Source organism: Carcharhinus amblyrhynchos, chromosome 22 (genome assembly GCF_965287045.1).
Source record: "Carcharhinus amblyrhynchos chromosome 22, sCarAmb.v2.hapA, whole genome shotgun sequence".
Classification (NCBI taxonomy): domain Eukaryota; kingdom Metazoa; phylum Chordata; class Chondrichthyes; order Carcharhiniformes; family Carcharhinidae; genus Carcharhinus; species Carcharhinus amblyrhynchos.
The window spans coordinates 38,545,862-38,568,677 of NC_137345.1; the positions used below are offsets into that span (position 1 = coordinate 38,545,862).

Below are 22,816 nucleotides of genomic sequence, written 5' to 3' on the forward strand. Positions count from 1 at the left end.
TAAACTGCAACCCCCCTGCTTCTTTTGAGGCCGAGCCCTCTAGTTCTGGTATCCTTTTTAAGCGTAAAGAATCTCTCTACCTCTACCCTATCTAGCCCCTTCATTATCTTGTAAGTCTCTTTAAGATCCCCCCTCAGCCTTCTAAACTCCAATGAGTACAGGCCCAGTCTATTTAATCTGTCCTCATAAGCTAACCCCCTCATCTCCAGTATCAGCCTGGTGAACCTTCTCTGTACTCCCTCCAAGGCCAATATATCCTTTCGCAAATAAGGGAGCCAAAACTGCACACAGTACTCCAGTTACGGCCTCACCAGTGCCTCGTACAATTGCAACAAGACCTCCCTGCTTTTATATTCTATCCCCCTCGCGATAAAGGCCAACATTCCATTCACCTTCTTGATCACCTGCTGCACCTGCAGACTGTTTTTGCGATTTGCACACAAGTACCCCCAGGTCCCTCTGCACAGTAGCATGCTGCAACTTTTCACCATTTAAATAATATTCCTTCCTACTATTATTTCTACAAAGTGGATAACCTCACATTTGCTAACGTTATGCTCCATCTGCCAGGTCCTTGCCCACTCACTCAGCCTATCCAGATCTCTCTGCAGACTCTCCGCGTCCTCCATGCAATTCGTTTTTCCACTCATCTTCGTGTCATCAGCAAATTTTGTTACCTTACACTCAGCCCCCTCCTCCAGATCGTCTATGTATATGGTAAACAGTTGAGGCCCCAGCACCGATCCCTGCAGCACGCCACTAGTCACCAACTGCCAACCAGAAAAGCACCCATTGATTCCAACTCTCTGCTTCCAATAGCCAATCCTCAATCCATGCTAACACTTTACCCCCAACTCCGTGTACCCTAACCTTCTGCAGCAAACTTTTGTGAGGCACCTTATTGAACGCCTTCTGGAAATCTAAAAACACCACATCCACCAGTTCCCCTCTGTCCACCGCACTAGTCACATCTTCATAAAAATCCAGTAAATTCGTTAAACATGACCAAATTGTTCTTTTCTAGGTGTCCTCCTATTTCTTCTTTAGTGATAGATTCTAGCATTTTTCCAACTACGGACGTTAAGCTAACTGGCCTGTACTTACCTGCCTTTTGTCTGCTACCTTTTTTAAACAGCAGCGTAACAGTAGCTGTTTTCCAAACCGCCGGCACTTCCCCAGAGTCCAGTGAATTTTGATAAATAATTACTAACGCATCTGCTATTATTTCTGCCACTTCTTTCAGAACCCTGGGATGCATTCCATCCGGTCCCGGGGACTTGTCTACCTTTAGTCTCGTTAGTCTACCAAGCACTACCTTAATTGTATTAAGGACCTCATCTCCTACCAACCCTCTATCTCTAATATTCGGTAAGCTATTTGTGTCCTCCTCCATGAAGACTGACACAAAAAACTTATCTAAAGTCTCAGCCATTTCCTCGTTTCCCACCGTTAAATCCCCCTCTCGTCCTCCAAGGGTCCAACATTCACTCTAGCCAGTCTCTTCTTCTTTATAGATTTGTAAAAACTTTTACTATCATTTTTTATATGTAGAGCTAGTTTAGTTTCATACTCTATCTTTCCTTTCTTTATCGCTTTCTTAGTCCCCCTTTATTGTTTTTTAAATCTTCTAATTCCCCACTATTTTTAGCCGTTTTGTATGCATCGGATTTTAATTTAATACTCTCCTTTTATTATTTCCTTCAGTATCCACAGCTGGTTATCCCTTTTCTTACAGTCCTTCTTTATCACCGGAATATATTGGACTTTAGCCTGGTGCTGTGAGACTTCTTTCTGTGCCCACCCCAGTCCAACGCTGACATCTCCACATCTTAAATAACACTGCATGGCTAAAAGGAGTAATTAGCCTGCTTTCCCAGTATCTGAGCTGTAGTTCTACCAGACACGCTGACTGTAGAAAAAAGAACTGAACATTAAACTGATCCCCTTAAAGATAAAGGGAGGAGTTTTCCCATCCCACCTAATCGTAGCAGGTGGGGGGGCAAACCATTCAAAGGTATGTTGACCTCAGGTGGGACTTCTAGTTTTAGGGCTCGTGTGGCCGGAAAATCCCACTCAAAATATATCATCAGCAGGGTACTCTATGTCCTATTAATAAAGCCTAAGACACCTCATGTTTTATTAACCACACTCTTAAACTGTCCTGCCACCTTCTATGACTTACACAGATATACACCCAGGTCTCTCTGTTCCTGCACCCATTATTTAATATTGTTGTACCCTTTATTTTATATTGTCTGTCCATCTTCTTTCTATCAAAATCGGGGAGGCAGTGGCATAGTGGTATTGTTGCAGGACTAGTAATCCAGATAGCCAGGATAATATACAGGGGACCCAGGTTCAAATCACACCACGGTAGATGGTGAGATTTGAAGTCAATACAAATATGGAATTAAACATCTATTAACAATGTAATGATTGTCATAAAAGCCCATCTGGTTCACTAATGTCCTTTACGGAAGGAAATCTATCATTATTATCTTGCATGGTCTACATGTGACTCCAGACCCACAATAATAGCATTGACTTTAAGTGCCCTCAGGGATGAGAAATAAATGCCCCCAGTCATCGCCACCTACATCCCATGGACAAATAAAAAGAATTGTATCACATTTCTCTGCAATGATTTTCATCTGCCACTTGTCTGTCCATTCCACTTATGTCTATGACCTATCAAACCATTATGGAAGGGAAGAAAATTTTCAGATTTATGTTAATTTATTTTTGCTGTTGCAATGATTTTTGCTAAAATCAGCATTAATTCGGCCAGAATATTGTGGCATTGATAATTATAGATAATGTAACATGAATTACCTCTTCAGTTAATTTTTCATTGTCAAGCTTCCCCTCTTCAAGTTTCTTCTGAAGGTTCTGAATAGTTTCTTCAGATTGCTTGTTGAGACTTGATAGTTCCAAATTCAACTGTTCTATCTTTTTAAAAAGAAAATCATTGTTAATCAATATTAAGTTCTAATTCATTATATTATTTATCATTCTACAATTCTCTAGTGAAGACAAATACACATACACATATCCGACTTGAAAGTAAATTATCTTAACTATCACTTAATCCATTTCTAATATACATTTTAAAATCTCATCCACTCTCTCTGCAATCTCTATAACACTCCTGGACACTATTCCTTTCACTCTGATCTCTGATAGATCACGTCTCCCTTTAATTCACAATTGGTAGCAGGTATTTGAATTGCCATGGCCATACTTCTTGGAATTTTTGATCTAAATTTTCTGCCATTTTTCTTCTCTTTCAAAAGTCTTTTCAAAATATATATCTTGAACCATGCATTTAGCCATACCATAAAAACTCCTCATTTCAATTTGATTTGATTTGATTTATTATTGTCACATGCATTAACATACAGTGAAAAGTATTGTTTCTTGCACATTACACAGACAAAGCATACCGTTATAGAGAAGGGAGCAAGACAGTTTCAGTCATAGCTAGGTAGGAGAAAAATCAACTTAATGTGAGGTAGGTCCATTCAAAAGTTTACAGAAGCAGGGAAGAGCTGTTCTTAAGTTGGTTGGTATGTGACCTCAGACTTCTGTATCGTTTTCCCAATGGAAGAAAGTGGAAGAGAAAATGTCTGTGGTGCGTGGGGTCCTTAATTATGCTAGCTGCTTTGCCGAGGCAGGGGAAGTGTAGGCAAAGTCAATGGACGGCAGGCCAGTTTGCATGATGGATTCGGCTACATTCACGACCTTTTGTAGTTCCTTGCAATCTTGGGCAGAACAGGAGCCATACCAAGCTGTGATACAACCAGAAAGAATGCTTTCTATGCTGCATCTGTAAAAGTTCATGAGAGTCGTAGCTGACATGCCAAATTTCCTTGGGTCTTGTGAGAAAGTAAAGGCATTGTTGGGCTTTCTTAACTATAGTGTTGGTATGGGGGCATCAGGACAGGTTGTTGGTGATCTGGAAACCTAAAAACTTGAAGCTCTCGACCCATTCTATTTTGTCCCCATTGACGTACAGGGGCATGTTCTCCTTTACGTTTTCTGAAATCAATGACAATATCCTTTGTTTTGTTGACATAAGAACATAAGAAATAGGAGCAGGAGTAGGCCATCTAGCCCTTCGAGCCTGCCCCGCCTTTCAATAAGATCATGGCTGATCTGTCGTGGCTCAGTTCCACATTCCCGCCCTCTCCCCATAACCCTTAATCCCCTCTCTTATCAAAAACCCATCAACCCGCGTCTTAAAAATATTTAGCGAGGTAGCCTCCACCACTTCAACGGGCAGAGAATTCCAGAGATTCACCACCCTTTGAGTGAAGAAGTTCCTCCTCAACTCCGTTCTAAACCGCCCCCCCCTTTATCTTGAGGCTGTGCCCCCTAGTCCTAGTGTCCTTTCTGAGCGGGAAGAGTCTCTCCACCTCTATCCTATCCATCCCATTCATCATTTTATATGTCTCATTCTTTTAAACTCTAACGAGTACAAGCCTAGTTTATTCAGCCTCTCCTCATAGCTCAGCCCCCTCAACTCCGGTATCAGCCTAGTAAACCTCCGCTGCACTCCCTCCAAGGCCAAAATATCCTTGCGTAAGTACGGCGACCAAAACTGCACACAGTACTCCAGCTGCGGCCTCACCAATGCCCTATACAGCTGCAGCAAGACCTCCCTACTTTTATATTCAATCCCCCTCGCTATGAAGGCCAGCATCCCATTCGCCTCCCTGACCACCTGCTGCACCTGCAAGCTGGGTTTTTGTGACTCATGCACAAGGACCCCAAGGTCCCTCTGCACCGTCGCTTGCTGCAGTTTTTCGCCACGTAAGTAATAATCCTTCCTACCATTATTCCTACTAAAGTGGACCACCTCGCACTTGCCATCATTAAATTCCATTTGCCATTTCCTGGCCCATTCGCCCAGCCTATCTAGATCCTTCTGTAGACTCTCCACACCCTCCGCACAATTTGCCGTTCCACCAATCTTGGTGTCATCAGCAAATTTCGACACCATACACTCCGTTCCCTCCTCCAGATCATCTATATAAATGGTAAATAGCTGAGGCCCCAGCACTGACCCCTGGGGCACTCCACTAGTCACCATCCGCCAATCCGAATAGCACCCATTGACCCCCACTCTCTGCCTCCTATTTGACAACCAATCCTCTATCCACGTTAACACCCTACCCCCAACTCCATGTCCCCTGACCTTCTGCAATAACCTCTTGTGAGGTACCTTGTCAAACGCCTTCTGAAAATCAAGAAAGACCACATCCACCGGCTCTCCTCTATCCACCGCCCTAGACACATCCTCATAGAACTCCAGTAAATTTGTCAGACACGACTTCCCTTTAAGGAAACCGTGCTGCGTCTGCTCTATCAAGCAATTCATCTCAAGGTGCCTCGCTATTTCCTCCTTGATGACGGATTCTAACATTTTACCGACAACAGACGTTAAACTAACCGGCCTATAATTCCCTGCCTTTTGCCTGGCACCCTTCTTAAACAACGGCGTAACATTAGCCGCTTTCCAATCTTCCGGCACTTCCCCGGAATCCAGCGACGTCTGGAAAATAACCACCAAGGCATCCACTATCACCTCCGCCATTTCCTTCAGAACCCTCGGATGCATTCCATCCGGTCCTGGCGACTTGTCCACCATCAGCCACTCCAGTCTGTCGAGCACTGCCTCTCTCGTCACAGTAATGTCATTAAGACCCTCCAGTCCTACCACCTTTCCATCTCTAACACCCGGCAAATTATTCACGTCCTCCTCCGTGAAGACAGAAACAAAAAAGTTATTCAGGACCTCAGCCATATCCCCATCCCCTACCACTAAGTCCCCCTTCTCATCCTCTAAGGGACCAACATTCACCCTAGCCAGCCTCTTCCTTTTTATATATTTATAAAAACTCTTGCTATCCTTTTTTATATTAAGCGCTAGCCCAGCTTCATAGTTTCTCCTGCCCTTCTTTATCAACTTCTTTGTCAATCTTTGTTGACATTTAAACCTCTCCCAATCCTCTTCTCGCCCACTACTCTTAGCTACTCTAAACGCCTCCGCTTTTAATTTAACACTTTCCTTCACCTCCTTCGTTATCCACGGCTTATTACCTCTCCTCCTACTGTCCTTTTTGACCATCGGAATAAATTTCCGCTGAGCACCAAGAAAGATCTCCTTAAAGATCCTCCACTGCTCCTCAGCAGACCTACCTTCCAACGCGCTCCCCCAGTCCACATTCGCCAATTCTCCTCTCATCCTACCGTACTCCCCTCTGTTCTACCAAAGGACGCGCGTCCGGGAACCCACTTTGTCCTCCTCCATCTGCACCAGAAACTCCACCATACAATGATCACTCTCCCCAAGAGGATCCTTCACCGCAAGTTCCCTAATTCTACCCGCCTCATTACATAACACCAGATCCAAGATAGCTCGCTCCCTCGTCGGCTCCAACACACACTGTTCCAGGAAACTATCCCGGCAGCATTCCAAGAACTCCTCCTCGAGCCCACCGCGTCCAACGTGGGTCGACCAATCTATTTGTAGATTGAAATCCCCCATAACTACGGCCGTCCCATTCCTGCACGCCACACTTATTTGCACGTTAACAGCCTGCCCCACCTCCAGATCATTATTCGGGGGCCTATAGACGACACCCACCAGTGTCTTCCTCCCTTTGCTGTTCCTAATCTCTACCCACAACGATTCCGCTTTCTGCACCTTGGCTCCAATATCATCCCTTGCTACCACCCTGATGCTATCCTTAATCAGCAGAGCTACACCCCCCCCTTTTCCCTCCCGCCTATCCTTCCTAAACACTTGATACCCCTGGACATTCAGCTCCCAGTCCCTGTCACCTTGCAGCCACGTCTCTGTAATGGCCACCAGATCATATCCATTTGTGCCGATCTGCGCCACCAGCTCATCCACTTTATTCCGAATGCTTCGTGCATTCAGATAAAGTGCCCTCATCCCAGCCTTCACCTGGACCCTATTTGCCATAATGCCACCAACCATACTCACGCCCCCTACTCCCTCTATTATTGGGACATCCTCGGCCTCTTCCCTTACCTGTACCCTCTCCTCAACTTTAGACCCCGTAATGTCACCTATCCTCGCACCCTCCCCCCCCCCCCCCCCCCCCCCCAATTAGTTTAAAGCCCTGTCTACAGTCCTCTTTACTCTATCTGCCAGCACTCTGGTCCCAGCACGGTTCAGACCAACCCCATCCTGCCCGAACAGGTCCCACCTACCCCAATACTGATGCCAATGCCCCATAAATTCAAACCCATTCCTCCCACACCAATCCCTGAGCCACCCATTCACTTCCTTAATCCTATCAACCCTACGTCCGTCTGCACTTGGTTCAGGCAGTAGCCCAGAGATAACCACCTTGTCGGTTCTACTCTTTAATTCCATTCCCAGCTTCTCATACTCCCTCCCCAGATCCTCAGTTCGCATTTTGCCTACATCGTTGGCACCCACATGTACCATAACGACCGGATTCGCACCCTCCCACTCCAGGTTCCTCTGCAGCCCAGATGCGACATCCCGGACCCGAGCACCAGGCAGACAACACACCCTTCTGTGCACTTTGTCATTGTGACAAAGGACAGTGTCAATACTCTTCACCCCACTATCCCCAATCACTACTATGTTCCTTTTCACCTTCTCCTTGCCTATGTCCTGCTGCATCACTGTACCGTGTGCAGTTTGCTCACCAACCTCACCGCCCTCGTCCTCGTCCAGACTGGAAGCAAGAACCTCAAACCTGTTATGCAGATTGAGAGGCTGAGGCCTCCGCTCCCCACCCCCCTTCCTCCTCTCAGCAGCCCCCTCTTGTTCCTGAACCTTAGAGTTATCCTGTCTAGCGGGGGTGGATGTCACTTGCACCCCATTGACAATGGCACCCTCCCTCCCCTTGATGAGCCTCAGCGTCTGTAGCTTAGAGGCCAGCTCATTTACCTTGAGCTGGAGCTCCTCCAGCAACCTGCACTTACTGCAGACATGGTCACTGGGAAGGACCCCGGGGTCCACCAGTTCCCACATCATACAGAAACAACACATCACATGCCCCTCTATTATTCACTGTAGTAGTATTGAAAATTTCCACACGCACTTACCTAGCCCTTTTTCTCCCAAGCCCTTTTGATATTAAGCCCTAATAGCTCACTCTGCTTCCCTCTCACTCCACTGCCCGCTCCGACGCTGCCCGCTGTCTATACCAGGCCTCTTTTTAAACCTGGCGCTGATTTAAAGCTTGCTGGTCCACAACTCCCTGCTATCCACTCACTCAGAATTCTTAAAGAGGTAAATACAAAAAGCCCACAAAAATGCTTTTAAATGATTTAAACAGTTCTACAAGGAACAAAGTGCTTTAAACTTATTTAAACAGGTTTTTAACAGGTAAATTCTTATCTCTCTCTCTGCTCCTTCACTCCTCTGCTCCAGCAAACAAATTGAGGGAGAGATTATTGTTGTTACAGCAGTTCACCAGATTTTCTATCTGTTTTTCAATGTTTCTGCAAAGCATTTGTTGCTTTCTTTTACATTAAAGGCATTATACAAATTAAGGTTGTTATTATGCATGCGACTAATCATGCTTTACAGTCATTCAGTGCTTGGATTCAATAACCTTGTTTATATTCAACCTTCAATACTGTGCTGAACAGGTTCTAAGTCACCCACATAAATAAAAGCAAATTACTGTGGATGCTGGAATCTGAAACCAAAAGAGAAAATGCTGGAAAATCTCAGCAGGTCTGGCAGCATCTGTAAGGAGAGAAAAGAGTGATGTTTCAAGTCCAGATGACCCTATGTTAAAGCTAAAAGGCACAGAAAATGGAAGATATTTATACTGTTGGGGGAGGAAATGAAAGATGAGGCATTGCTACAAAATCAAGAGGAAAGGCTAAGACTGCTAATGGCAGTCCATGGGGTGAATAGAAGTTGTACACTGGAAAAACCCAGCTGCCCAGACAACGGGGCACCCGATCATAGCCTGCATTAACCTCCCCAAGCACCTGCCATGAGGCTCTCCTCTCAACTTGGATTGGAGACGGCCCCTGCCCCCTTGATCATCAGCTCCTTTATCCCCATCCCCCACAATCTGAGCTGGCAGCCACATCTTCCACCCCGTTCCCCACAACAGCTATCGCCGGCATCCCAGCCACGGCCGCATCTAAATTACTCCCCCCACCTCCCCCATGAGGCTCCTGCTGGGGCTTACCCTTTGGCTCAGATTGAAACTACTAGGTTGACATGGGAATGGTGCTAATCCGTGCCAAGGGACAGTGGGAGGAGGCATTGCCGGGGCACTGCCTGACCATGTCCCTCTCCCTGGGGACTATACTTACCTTTACACTGAGGGGAAACCCCAAGGGCGGTTTGCATCTGTGTGAACCTGTTGTAAACCATGCCAATGTGATGTTACCTTAGCGTGGTGTCAATATATGGCGTAGGTCAAGATCTGGCAAGGGAGAGGGTTAATATATTCAACTCAATGTAAAGCAGGTCCATGCCTGTTATGGGTATGAACCTGATGACTTGGCCAGCAAGGAGGGGAGGCAGGAAAATCTAAACTGCAAAGTCTGGATCTTAAGATTCTGCCACCATGGACGGTGAACGTGGGCTTAGGATTGCTCCCATCATTTGTAGCTAGGACAAAATGGTGAAGGCCAGCCTGCTATTTCACCATTTGAGGTGAAGAGGAAGGCAAGGTACCCTGTGCCCATTGGGGAACCCCTCACAAAATGATATCCCCCTTTGTGAATCCACCCTTGGCTGCCAGAACCCACACCCGACGATCCTCACCCTGCTCACCTTCCCACACGCCATAAGGTTCCCTCCTCAACTGAGAACTCCAAATTTACCTCTTAGTTCAGTCACCATAAATCTTCTCCTATAGACTGCTTTCCTTCCCAGGAGCGGCCACTATTGCCTTTCAGGTTGATCAGCATTTCTTGAGACAGTAATAATTTTACCTGAGCAGTGGAAGACTGTAAGTATCTCATTAAGGCCGCCCCCATTGTATTATCACAGTGGGACAGCCTCTTTTAAATTTATATGGCTTGCCACTGACTTTTCTACAGGGGGATCCCTATAACATTCGTCTTATTTCTACTGTTCTCCTTTTATGCCCCTGTTCACTACATCCTCAAAGAAAGTTGGCAGGCATGATTTCCCTTCATAAATCAATTGACTCTGATTGTATTATAAATTTTCTAAATGCCCTTGCTTAATAATGCATTGCAGTATATTTCTAATAAGGTTTGTTAATGAACTCTATTGGATCACAGTAGAATTGGGGGAAGACAGGACCCACCATTTTACAGCATTCGCTGTTGTATGCTAAGTTTAATGGTCCAGCGTGAACGTTCTTGAATTCGCAAATGGATGAATATTAGTGAATTGTGAATGGGTGAATGTGTAAATGGATGAATAATTGAATGGTATATGGGTGTTGGACGAAGTAGATGAATGAGATAAATGGATAGTGTGGATGAAGTAGCAGAAGTAATTTGGAAGATGGTTGGAGGAGTCAGGGGTGTATTCTTGATAGGGAGTTGGTGGTTAGTGTGAGTGATTTGTTGGAGGGGGGGATGTTAGACAATGTTTTAATCTATCTAGCCTTTCTTGGATAACTATCAGGGTAAGTAAATTGGAACTGACCCAAGTCCTGAACACAGGGTCAGAGACATTAGTGAAGTGTCCTGGGGAGTAGGGAATTGCCCACCAAAAATTGAAACTTCACAGGCAATTCCTAATCAGGTCAGTATGTCAGGCCTTCCACAGGATCCTGATGCACATCTTGGGTCGTGTGTCCAGTTTCTGACGATATAGTGACTGGAAGATCTGGGCCATTATTTCAGTCAGCTGTTTAATACAAAAATTAACTTCAAATTGAACGTGGTTACTAACATCAGCATGTTTGTAAGAAGCTGAAACAAATTAATGTTGTGGTGACTGTGATTAGAGGGAGGGGGAGAGGTGTAGGAAAAGTGACATGAGATGGGGAAATGAAATTCGATGGGGGCAGTGTGGAAAATTTACAGTACTGATTGACTGCCCGTTGCACACCCGACCCAATTTTCCTGCCCATTACAGTGAATAAGCTGCTACTGCTTCACTTATTCCTCAACAAAATTGAATTCTACTTTTGATTTCAACATACAGTGCAATTCCAGCAGTTGCAGTGAATTGCAGACCTTGTAGCAGATGCTCCTAGGTCAGGTATAATGTCAAATAAAGCATCCTGTATTTGTCCTCTAAAACATACCTCAAACCCAACCTCAGAAGTACACCTCTTATTCAATGTGCTTTTATTTTAAGCAGTAACCAAACTAGTTTTTTTAGTGACCATGTCAAATGAGGAGAAATTTCATGCTGTGGGTCCTTGGGCCCTAGCAACTGGAAAATGCTAAAGCTAAATTCAGGCTTGATATACTGGGACTTTTTCCCCTGGAGCATAGAAGGCTTAGGGGTGATTAGAACATAGAAAAACTACAGCACAAACAGGCCCTTCGGCCCACAAGTTGCGCCGATGATATCCATACCTACTAGGCTTACCTGTAACCCTCAATTCTATTAAGTTCCATGTACTAATTCAGAAGTCTCTTGAAAGACCCTATTGAATTTGCCTCCACCACCACCTACGGCAGCCGATTCCACTCACCCACCACCCTCTGAGTGAAAAACTTACCTCTGATATCTCCTCTGTACCTACTCCCCAGCATCTTAAACCTGTGTTCTCTCATAGCAACCATTCCAGCCCTTGGAAAAAGCCTCTGAGAATCCACCCGATCTATACCTCTCAACATCACATACACTTCTATCAGGTCACCTCTCATCCTTCGTCTCTCTAAGGAGGAAAGACCAAGCTCCCTCAACCTATCCTCATAAGGCATGCCACCCAATCCAGGCAACATCGTTGTAAATCTCCTCTGCATCCTTTCAATAGCTTCCACATCCTTCCTGTAATGAGGCGACCAGAACTGAGCACAGTATTCCAAGAGAGGTCTGACTAGGGTCTTATGAAGCTGCAACATTATCTCCCGACTCCTAAACTCAATCCCTCGATTGGTGAAGGCCAGTACACCATACGCCTTCTTAACCACATCCTCTACCTGCGAGACCGATTTAAGAGTCCTATGGACCCGGACCCCAAGGTCCTTCTGATCCTCTACACTGCTAAGAGTCTTACCCATGATATACTCCTTCATCCCATTTGACCTGCCAAAATGGGCCACTACACATTTATCCAGGTTGAAGTCCACTTGCCACTTCTCCGCCCAACCTTGCAACCTATCTATGTCACGCTGCAACCTCTGACATTCCTCCGAACTATCTACAACACCACCAACCTTCGTGTTGTCAGCAAACTTACCAACCCATCCCTCCACTTCCTCATCCAGGTCATTTATAAAAATTACAACAGCAAGGGTCCCAGAACAGATCGCTGGGGCACTCCACTGGTTACCAACCTCCATACAGAAAAAGACCCATCTACAACCACTCTCTACCTTCTGCGGGCAAGCCAGTTCTGGGTCCACAGGGCAACAGCCCCTTGGATCCCATGCCCTCTCACTTTCTCAAGAAGTTTTGCATGGGGGACCTTATCAAAAGCCTTGCTGAAATCCATACAAATCACATCTACCGCTCTTCCTTCATCAACGTATTTAGTCACATTTTCAAAGAACTCAACCAGGCTCGTAAGGCACGATGTGCCTTTGACAAAGCCGTGCTGATTACTATTGAGCATACTAAACTTCTCTAAATGTTCATAAATCCTGTCCCTCAGAATCTTCTCCATCAACTTACCAACCACTGAGGTTAGACTCACCGGTTAGTAATTTCCTGGGGTATCCCTATTCCCTTTCTTGAATTTAGGAACCACATCTGCAATTCTCCAATCCTCCAGAACCTCTTCCGTCTCTATCAGCGATGCAAAGATCATCGCCAGAGGTTCCACAATCTCTTCCCTGGCCTCCCACAGTAACCCGGGGCACATCCCATCTGGTTCCAGCGATTTATCTGTCTTGATGCTATTCAAAACTTCCAACACACCCTCTTTCTTAATGTCCATATACTCAATCTTTTCAATCCGCCGCAAGCCTGCAGTACAACCACCCAGATCTTTTTCAACCGTGAATACCGAGGTAAAGTATTCATTAAGCACCTCTGCTATTTCTACCGGTCCTTTACAAACTTTCCCACCTTCACATTTTATAGTTCCTATTCCTTCACATCTCATCCTTTTACTCTTCACATATTTGTAGAATGCCTTAGGGTTCTCCTTAATCTTACCTGCCAAGGCCTTCTCATGACCCCTTCTGGCTCTTCTAATTTCCTTCTTAAGTTCCTTCCTATAAGCTGTATACTCCTGTAGATCCCTAACATCTCCTAGCTCTCTGAACCTTTTGTACGCTTTACTTTTCTTTTTGACTGGGTTCATTACAACTTTCGTGCACCACGGTTCCCGTAACCTACCAAAACCTCCCTGTCTCATCGGAACGTTGTCGTGCAGAACTCTAGACAAACATTCCTTGAAAATCTGCCACCTTACTTCGGTACTTTTTCCCAAGAACACCTCCTTCCAATTTACTCGTCTAATTTCTTTCCTGATGGCTTCATATTTCCCCTTACTCCAGGTAAACACTTTCCTAACTTGCCTGATCCTATCTCTTTCCAACGCTAGCATAAAGGAGATAGAGTTATGATCACTATCCCCAAGATGTTCTCCCACTGAGAGATCCAACACCTGTCCAGGTTCATTAGCCAGTACCAGATCGAGTACAGCTTCTCCTCTTGTAAGCTTATCCACATACTGTGTCAGGAAACCCTCCTGAACACACCTAACAAACTCCTCCCCATCCAAACCCCTTACCCTAGGGATATTCCAATCGATGTTTGGGAAATTAAAGTCTCCCATCACAACAACTCTGTTATTACTACACTTCTCCAGGATCTGTTCCCCTATCTGCTCCTCAACATCCCTGTTACTGTTGGGCAGCCTATAGAAAACACCCAGCAAAGTTACTGACCCTTTCCTGTTCCTAACTTCCACCCACAGAGACTCCGTAGACAATCCCTCTACGGCATCCACCTACTCTACAGCTGTGACACTACCCCTGATCAATAGTGCCACTCCCCCGCCTTTTTTACCTTCCTCCCTGTCCTTTCTGAAACATCTGAAACCCAGCACCTGAAGTACCCAGTCTTGTCCAAGTCTCTGTAATGGCCACCACATCACATTTCCAAGCAGCGATCCACGCTCTAAGTCATCCACTTTATTCACCACACTCCTGACGTTAAAATAGACACAACTCAAACCTTCGGTCTGAACATTCCCCTTCTCTGTCACCCTCCTATCCTCCCTCTTACACTGTCTACAATCCTTCTCTATTTGCAAGCTAACCTCATCGCTCCCAGTCACCTCATCTCGATTCCCTCCCAACCTTTCCAATTTAAAGTCTCCCCAGTAGCCTTAGCTAACCTTCCTGCCAGGATATTGGTCCCCTTGCAATTCAAGTACCACCCGTCTTTTTTGTGCAGTTCACACCTGCCCCAAAAGAGGTCCCGATGATCCAAGAACGTGAATCCCTGCCCCCTGCTCCAGTCCCTCAGCCACACATTTATCCTCCACCTCATTCTAGGACTAGCGGGCACAGCCTCAAGTTAAGGGGGGAAGGCAGTTTAGATCAGAGTTGAGGAGGAACTTCTTCACTCAACGGGTGGTGAATCTCTGGAATTCTCTGCCCATTGAAGTGGTGGAGGCTACCTCGCTAAATATATTTAAGTCACGGGTAGATAGGTTTTTCATAAACAAGGGAATTAAGGGTTATGGGGAGAAAGCAGGAAAGTGGAACTGATCCACTTCAGATCAGCCATGATCTTATTGAATGGCGGGGCAGGCTCAAAGAGCTAGATGGCCTACTCCTGCTCCTATTTCTTATGTTCCTGCTTTCACTTTCCCATGGCACAGGCAGCAATCTCGAGATTACTACCTTTGCGTTCCTCCTTCTCAACTGTCTACCTAACTCCCTATATTCTCTTTTCATGACCCCTTCCCTCTTCCTACCTATGCCAGCACTACCAATATGTACAACTACCTCTGGCTCCTCTCCCTCCCACCTCAGGATTTCTGGAACGTGACCAGAGACATCCCGGATCCCGGCACCAGGGAGGGAAACCACCATTCGAGAGTTCAGTCTGCCTCCGCAAAATTGCCTGTCCAATCCCCTCACTGTAGAGTCCCCAATTAATACTGCCTTCCTCCTCCTTTCCTTAGCCTTCTGAAGTACAGGGCTGGATTCTGCTCCAGAGACACAGTCACTGCTGGTTCCCCCAGGTGAGCAGTCCCCCCCAGCAATACTCAGACAGGGGTACTTATTGTGAAGGGGCACATGCACTGGGGTGCTCTCTATCACCCGAGCTTTCCCCTTCCTGACCATTACCCACTTGTCTGCCTCCCATGGCCTCGGTGTGACCACCTGCCAGTAGCTCCTGTCTATCACCTCCTTATTTTCCCTAACCAGATGAAGATCCTCGAGCTGCAGTTCCAGTTGTCTAACATGGTCCCTTAGGAACCTCAGCTCGACACACCCAGCATACCTTACATTCATAATTTCCCTTTTTTAATGAACACAGAAAAAAGTAATTAAGAATTAAACTTACCCCGCCTCGCCCTTTTCGCCTAAGCCCGATGAGCCTAAGCTCTCACTCTGCTCCCAGCTCACTCCACGCCCGCTCTCAACGCTGATGACTGTATAGAGTGGCTTGCTCTTTAAACCTCCCACTCACCATGGCTGATGTCAGGCACCTGCACAGCCTCAAAAAAAAACTCAACCTCCCAGAATCCCCTGCAGCCGACTTCCACTTCCCTTAGTTTAAAAGAAAAACCCACGAAAAAAATGGAATAAATAAATTAATAATACTCTCAGCGCTCCTGCTAAGAATCTCTACTCTCTGTCCTGCTCTAGCCAAACAATTTTATAGAGATTTATAAAATAATACGGGGCATAGATAAGGTAGATAGTCAACATCTTTTCCCAAAGGTAGGGGAGTCTAAAGCTAAAGGCCATAAATTTAAGGTGAGAGGGGAGAGATACGAAAGAGGCAATTTTTTTCACGCAGAGGGTGGTGAGCGGCTGGGATGAACTGCCAGAGGTAGTCGTAAGAGCCGGGTACAGTCTTGCCTTTTAAAAGGCATTTAGATCATTACATGGGTAAGATTTGTGCAGAGGAACATGGGCCAAACATGGGCAACTGTGACTAGGTTAATGGTAACATCAGGGTGGCATAGACAAGTTGGGCTGAAGGGCTTGTTTCTATGCCGTAAACCTCTATGGCTCTTACAGAAAACAAAGAAGAAACTTGCATCCCAGCAGCCAGGGCTAATTTCAAACTTTTAAGAAGTGAAAACTTGGGTCAGAATTTTACTGCCCTGCCCGCCAAAGTAAGCGGAGCAGGCGAGGGGTGGATAGTGGGAAGGTTCATTGACCTTGGGTGGGATTTTATGATTTCTGGACGAGCGAGGCCGTAAAATCCTGCCCTTAATGTCTAATTATTTTTTAGTATCCTGCATTCTGGCAACTTTGAAAATGTTTTTAATTTTCTGTACTCTATAGCAAATAGCATTAATTGAGCTTATATTTATACATACCTCAGTTTTATAAACACTGTGCTGTTTAGTTTCTTCTATAAACTTCTTTTTCAAGTTCTTATTCTATCAAGGAGAATGATAGGAGAACTACATAAATAACTGAAGAACATTGTACAACATTTCTCATAGCTAAACAAACACTTAAGTTTGATTTCCACAGTCCCAGAAAATTAACAGGAAACACTTGAGAAATTATTCAACTTCAATATCTGATTTTCTAAGCCATAAATTGAATGTTGGGAACATTCAACTGGGAATCAGATCTAAAATCTAACAGTCACACAACAAAACAAACATTACATTTGATTTATGATGATTTACGTTGGTATCTATGGTATCAGAATAAGAAAGAAAATCTGGGCTATTAAATTAATCTTATTTTTAAATCATAAAATAGAATCTCAGAATCTATAGTGCAGAAGGCTATTCAGCCCATCAAGTCTGCACTGACCACAATGGTACCCAAACCCTATCCCCATAACCCCTTGCATTTACCCTAACTAGTCCCTCTGACACAAAGGGACAATTTAGCATGATCAATCCACCTAACTCACACATCACTGGACTGTAGGAGAAAACCCACATAGACACAGGATGAATGTGCAAACTCCACACCGACAGTGACCCAAGCCAGGGATCAAATCCAAGTCCCCAGCACTGTGAGGCAGCAGTGCTAACCACCGCGCCATTTCATTGATACATAGATACAATGTTTTAATCTTTAAGAAAGTGTTTCTAAAATCTAATTAAATCTCAGTCTGTGTTCCACTTTTTCATAAGAAATCAAAGATAAACACAAAAAGCAAACTCAAAAAATATTATAGCATTCCGTTGTAATTCAATTCTCTTCATACAAAGAAAACACCAGTCCTGTATGCTTGGTAATTGTTTGGGGACCAAAAAACCATATTCAGGATTATTATAAACAAGATACTCGCACTCACCATTTACTGTAGTAGGCTGTAGTTGATGGGAAATATGAACTTCTTGGGTATGGTGAGGAAATGCGTCTCAAAATGAATAATTTAGTAGCTACCATGACAACTATATAAATCATGAAAACACCATAACTGTAACTCTCAAACTTAAGATTCAAACTTTCTATGGCTGACCTGAAAAAGAATGTGAATGTATGTGCCCTTAAAGTTAACAACTTGCACGAACACAATTTTTCTGAGGACCAAAAATCTTTGAGATGGAAGTAGCATAGTGGCGTTGTTACTGGCCTAGTAAACCAGAGATCCAGGGTAATGTTCTGCGGATACGGATTTGGGATATGGGTTTGAATCCCACCGTGGCAGATGACAAAAGCTGATTTCAATAAGAAGTCTGGAATTACAAAGCCATTGGTATTGTTGTAAAAACCAACTGGTTCCTCTAGAGAAGGTGACTCCAGATCCACAGCAACATGATTGACTCTTAAATGCTCTCTGAAATGGCCTAGCAAGGCACTGAGTTCAGGGCAATTAGGGTTAGGCAATTAATACTGGCCCCAGCCAGCAATCCCGTGAATGAATTGAAAAAATACTACTTTCTTGATGCACAGGAATCTGCTAGTTTGCAGAAGCAGCCATCAAAAACCTCCCTAGTGCAAGATCGTCAGTAACTTAGAATCCTCCAGGTGATGTGACCATGGCAGGAAGAAGTTCAAACACAAAATTGAGACAGTAGTTTCTGGTATGAATAAATGCCCATTTTGTCATGAGCTATAGCTGGCTAATCCTGGTTTCCTGAAAGAGATGGAAGAATAGATACACTGTGGATAAATAGTTTGGGATGAGATGATTTGGTGGCCTATGTTGATATTCACTGGTGCCACAAGTTCTTGAAAAGCCTTGGTGATTGCATGATTGGCTCCTTCTTTTTACACAGAAAGCAAATACCAAGAGATTCCATTCAATTTTTCAACTAATTCATCATATACAATATTGAAACATTTACTTTAAAAGAAGTCCACTTTACACATATTAGAATATAGTGCTGTTCGTGACTGCAGGACATCCTAAAAAGCTTTATATCAAAAAGTACTCTTGAAGTGTAGTCATTGTCAGAATGTAGGAAATTAGAACAATCCAGTTTTGCTATTTCATGTGCTTTATTGTGCTGCCATCTTTTAAGCCTGATGCAGATTATCTTTGAGAGCAAATGTGTAGCTACGTTATGCAAAACGTAGTAAAATACCCCTAAATAAAAAAGTAATAAAATCATCAGGATTTTGGTCATGCTTCTGAGCTTACAGAACTGCAAGAAAGTGACATATAGATGTTTCCATATTCAGAATTCTGTTTACAAAGTTGGCCTTTTTAAATAGAAACGTAAGATTTTGCAGCAGTGAATCATGACAATTCTTTGTCAAGTAAAGGTACACTTCGAGTTGACCTTAGTGAACACCATTTCATTCATTCATACCAATACTTCGGAATAGATATGACATTGATTGACCATTGTGGATTCTTCCCACAAGACATGGCTGCCATTTCACTGTCTGCACAGGGCTGCTAAGGAGAGCTACAATGATGCACATGCCTCAGATGCAGGTGCACTCTACTCAGCCTGACCAGGCAGAGAGGAGTGGCAGGGTATGCCTGGAGTGCCTGGGATGAACACAGGAACATAGGAATTAGGAGCAAAAATAGACAATTTCAGCCCTTAAAGTCTGCTCCACCATTCAAACAGATCATGACTGATCTTTCCTGGTCTCAAATCCACCTCCCTACCTATTCCCCATATCCGTCTTTCTCTTTTTTATTAGAAATGTGTCTATCTCTCTTGAAACCATTCAATGATTCAGACTCCATCATGCTATGGAACAGTGAGTTCCACAAATTCACCACCCTCTGCAAGAAGTAGTTCCTCCTCACCTCAGTTTTAAATCTAAAAAATGAAGCACTCCATATGCCTGACTGGTGCTCCCCCACAATGTGGGTAACCAAAGTAACCTTCCTGACTCCTTAAGGAAAAGGAGCAAGTGGAGGGAGGTTGAAGTGCTCCAACCCCTAGTGCTAGAGCAATGGAGTGCTGTTCCAAGCAAATATCCAAGGAATTGCGCATCTGCGGTCCTGGGTCTCCAAGGTGGACACCACCCTTTCCATGGAGACAGCTGTGTGCCAGCAAGTCAGTGTCATGACAGCGGACAGAATTTGAATGGATACTCCAACCTTCAACCTCCAGCCTTTGTTCCAGTCTGCACATGACTTCTGGCAACTGCACTTGATGTTCCCCTGCCTCTTCCTGCATCTCTAATGGTTGTCTTAGGGCCAAGTACAGAGACTCGTCATCTACTTGAGGCTGAGCAGGGTCCTAGTCTTCAGCAGACCTCCAATTGTTCATCTCCAGCAGAAAGACAGAAGGATTGATTGTTAACCCAATGGTTGCATAAGCAGGTCAGAAACCTGCATGCCTGTGGCAGCTGCTGAGCCCTGCCCAGTAAGTGTTTAAGAAGTTGTCAGTGTTGCAACTGATATGAGGTTGAGAGCATGAAGTATATGGCAGACATGCAGCACTGACATTGTGTAACATCATTTTGTACTCTAACCCCTACATTGCCTGATGCCCTTATGAATTTCAGTTTGAAATGAGTAGACAGTGCACTCACCCAACCGAGTGCAGCAGGTCTTTCACCCTTTTCCTGCACTGCAGGCTAATTCTTTCCTGTGCCCCACAGGCACCCTTCTACGCTGTCATGGTCAGGGGAGAGCCTCCCACTTTTCCTGGATGGTCTGGTGGAGAGTCTCCAGGCAGAAATTGGTGAACTGTGGGGCTGCAGGGTGCTTTCTTTTTAGGGCCATTCTTGACGAGTTCTCCAGCACTCCTAACCTGCACTGACTGACTGCCCTCTAAATATGGCACCAAGACTTTCATCCCCAAGAGGTAATGTCAGGGATTGAGACCTGCTCCTGGCCCCGCCACGAGTTCACCGTGCTCCGTGCAGATAAATAATGAGCTGAACAGAGCAAAACCATACACGTTCAGTCATCCTATTGCCCAGCAGAAATCACCCGAGTCCATGGATCCTTACCGGACTCAGACTCTAGAGCAGAAGATCCCACCCAGAAAACTACCAAAAATATTTAGACTAGAAACAAGCATCACTTACCTCATTCATTAAGAATATAAAATGCTGAAAATACTCAGGTCAGGGATCATCATCTGTCAACATTTTCAGAGATTGTATGGGAAGGTGTAAAAAACTGCTGGCAGAATACAAGGTAATTGATATTGAAATGCTGAGGCACAAAATGACAAATTGGAAAAGCAGTGTGGTTCCTGATCTCTGAATCAGAAGTTTGTGGTAAATAACATAGGCTGACACTTTAGTGTAATACTGACCTGGATAATTAATGTTTTTTGCTTAATCAACACCTAAAATTAATAATCTGTTTGAAAGTTCAGATAATGGCAGATGAGGTAGGGGAGGCGAGATACCCCGAATGGAGTTCCAGAAAGAAATAGGAATGGCCAGGCTTATTTTTTAAAGTAACTGAATTGCATAAAAATAGACAGCCAAGAAGACAGCATACTCTAATGTTGTGTATTACATTAGATAGCAAGGCAAAACTGAAGCTGGAATCTTGTGGAGGCATGGAGTCTTGGCCGTCTGCTGGAGAGCCAGCAAGGGCTCTTTCAAGAAAGGCTTGCACAAGTTTTTCACTCAGGCACCTGACAAGACAGTGGTAGGCCTTTTCCAGGAATGATAACCCCAGGGATAGAAGGTCTGCTTGCCTAGAACTGCTGGTCAATTAAAAGCTAATAACTCTATTGAATGGCAAAATGTTACGATTATTAGATCTCCCCATGGGCCTCATAGATTATGAGCTTCCCTATCGGGGTGGCATGGTGGTACAGTGGTGAGCACTGTTGCCTCACAATGCCAGGGACGCAGGTTTGATTCCCAGCTTGGGTCACTATCTGTGCAGAGTCGGCACATTCTCCCCGTGTTTACGTGGGTTTCCTCCGGGTGCTCCGGTTTCCTCCCACAGGCTGAAAGACATGCTAGTTGGGTTCATTGGCCATGCTAAATTCTCCCTCAGTGTAGCCAAAGAGGCAATGGACTGTGGGACTAGGGGATTTTCACAGTAACTTCACTGAAGTGTTAATGTAAGCCTACTTGTGACATTAATAAATAACTTAGCCAATTGGAGGCTTACCCAATAGGGAAGGAACAGCAGGGTTTTAAAACAAGCTGGCCCCATTCAGGGTGGCAGTTGAAAGACTTCAAGATAGACCTGTACACTGCAGCCACTCAGTGGCACTCTGATACTTGCATGTTGCAAATAAAGGGTGATATTGATGGAAGATGGGCCTCAGTAAGATTATTCCATTGGCAATGAGGAGTAAAGCAAGTTTTTTTTCTTAAAGCAAATTGTGCGGAGGGTGTGGAAAGTCTGTAGAGGGATTTGGATAGGCTGAGCGAGTGGGCAAGGACCTGGCAGATGGAGTACAATGTTAGCAAGTGTGAGGTTGTCCACTTTGGCAGAAATAATAGTAGGAGGGATTACAATTTAAAGGGAGAAAAGCTGCAGCATGCTACGGTGCAGACGGACCTGAGGGTCCTTTTGCATGAGTTGCAAAAACCCAGTCTGCAGGTGCAGCAGGTGATCAAGAAGGCGAATGGGATGCTGGCCTTTATTGCGAGGGGGATAGAATATAAAAGCAGGAAGGTCTTGCTGCAACCGTACAGGGCACTGGTGAGGCCGCAGCTAGAGTACTGTGTGCAGTTTTGGTCGCCGCACTTGCGCAAGGATATATTGGCCTTGGAGGGAGTGCAGAGGAGGTTCACTAGGCTGATACCGGAGATGAGGGGATTAGACTATGAAGAGAGGCTAAACAGACTGGGTCTGTACTCGTTGGAGTTTAGAAGGATGAGGGGGGATCTTATAAATCATCATCATAGAATGATAAATAAATAAATAAATAAATAAATCATAAAGATGTATAAGATAATGAAAGGGATGGATAGGGTAGAGGTAGAGAGATTCTTCCCGCTTAGAAAGGATAGCAGAACTAGAGGGCACAGCCTCAAAATAAGGGGGGAGGCAGTTTAGATCAGAGTTGAGGAGGAACTTCTTCACTCAAAGGGTGGTGAGTCTCTGGAATTCTCTGCCCATTGAAGTGGTGGAGGCTACCTTGCTGAATATATTTAAGTCACAGGTAGATAGATTTCT

The 22,816-nt window shown here is 44.7% G+C and overlaps 1 protein-coding gene across 1 annotated transcript in view; it reads right to left on the reverse strand.

Moving 5' to 3' along the window:
- LOC145356920 (synaptonemal complex protein 1-like) overlaps positions 1-22,816 on the reverse strand; it is a 144,075-nt gene that overhangs the window by 81,592 nt on the left and 39,667 nt on the right. The window contains exons 4-5 of the mRNA XM_080209921.1: positions 16,653-16,715; positions 2,833-2,949 (exon numbers count right to left, since the gene is read on the reverse strand). Of these exons, the coding sequence (XP_080066047.1) occupies positions 2,833-2,949; positions 16,653-16,715 (180 nt within the window). The remainder of the gene's footprint in view (positions 1-2,832; positions 2,950-16,652; positions 16,716-22,816) is intronic.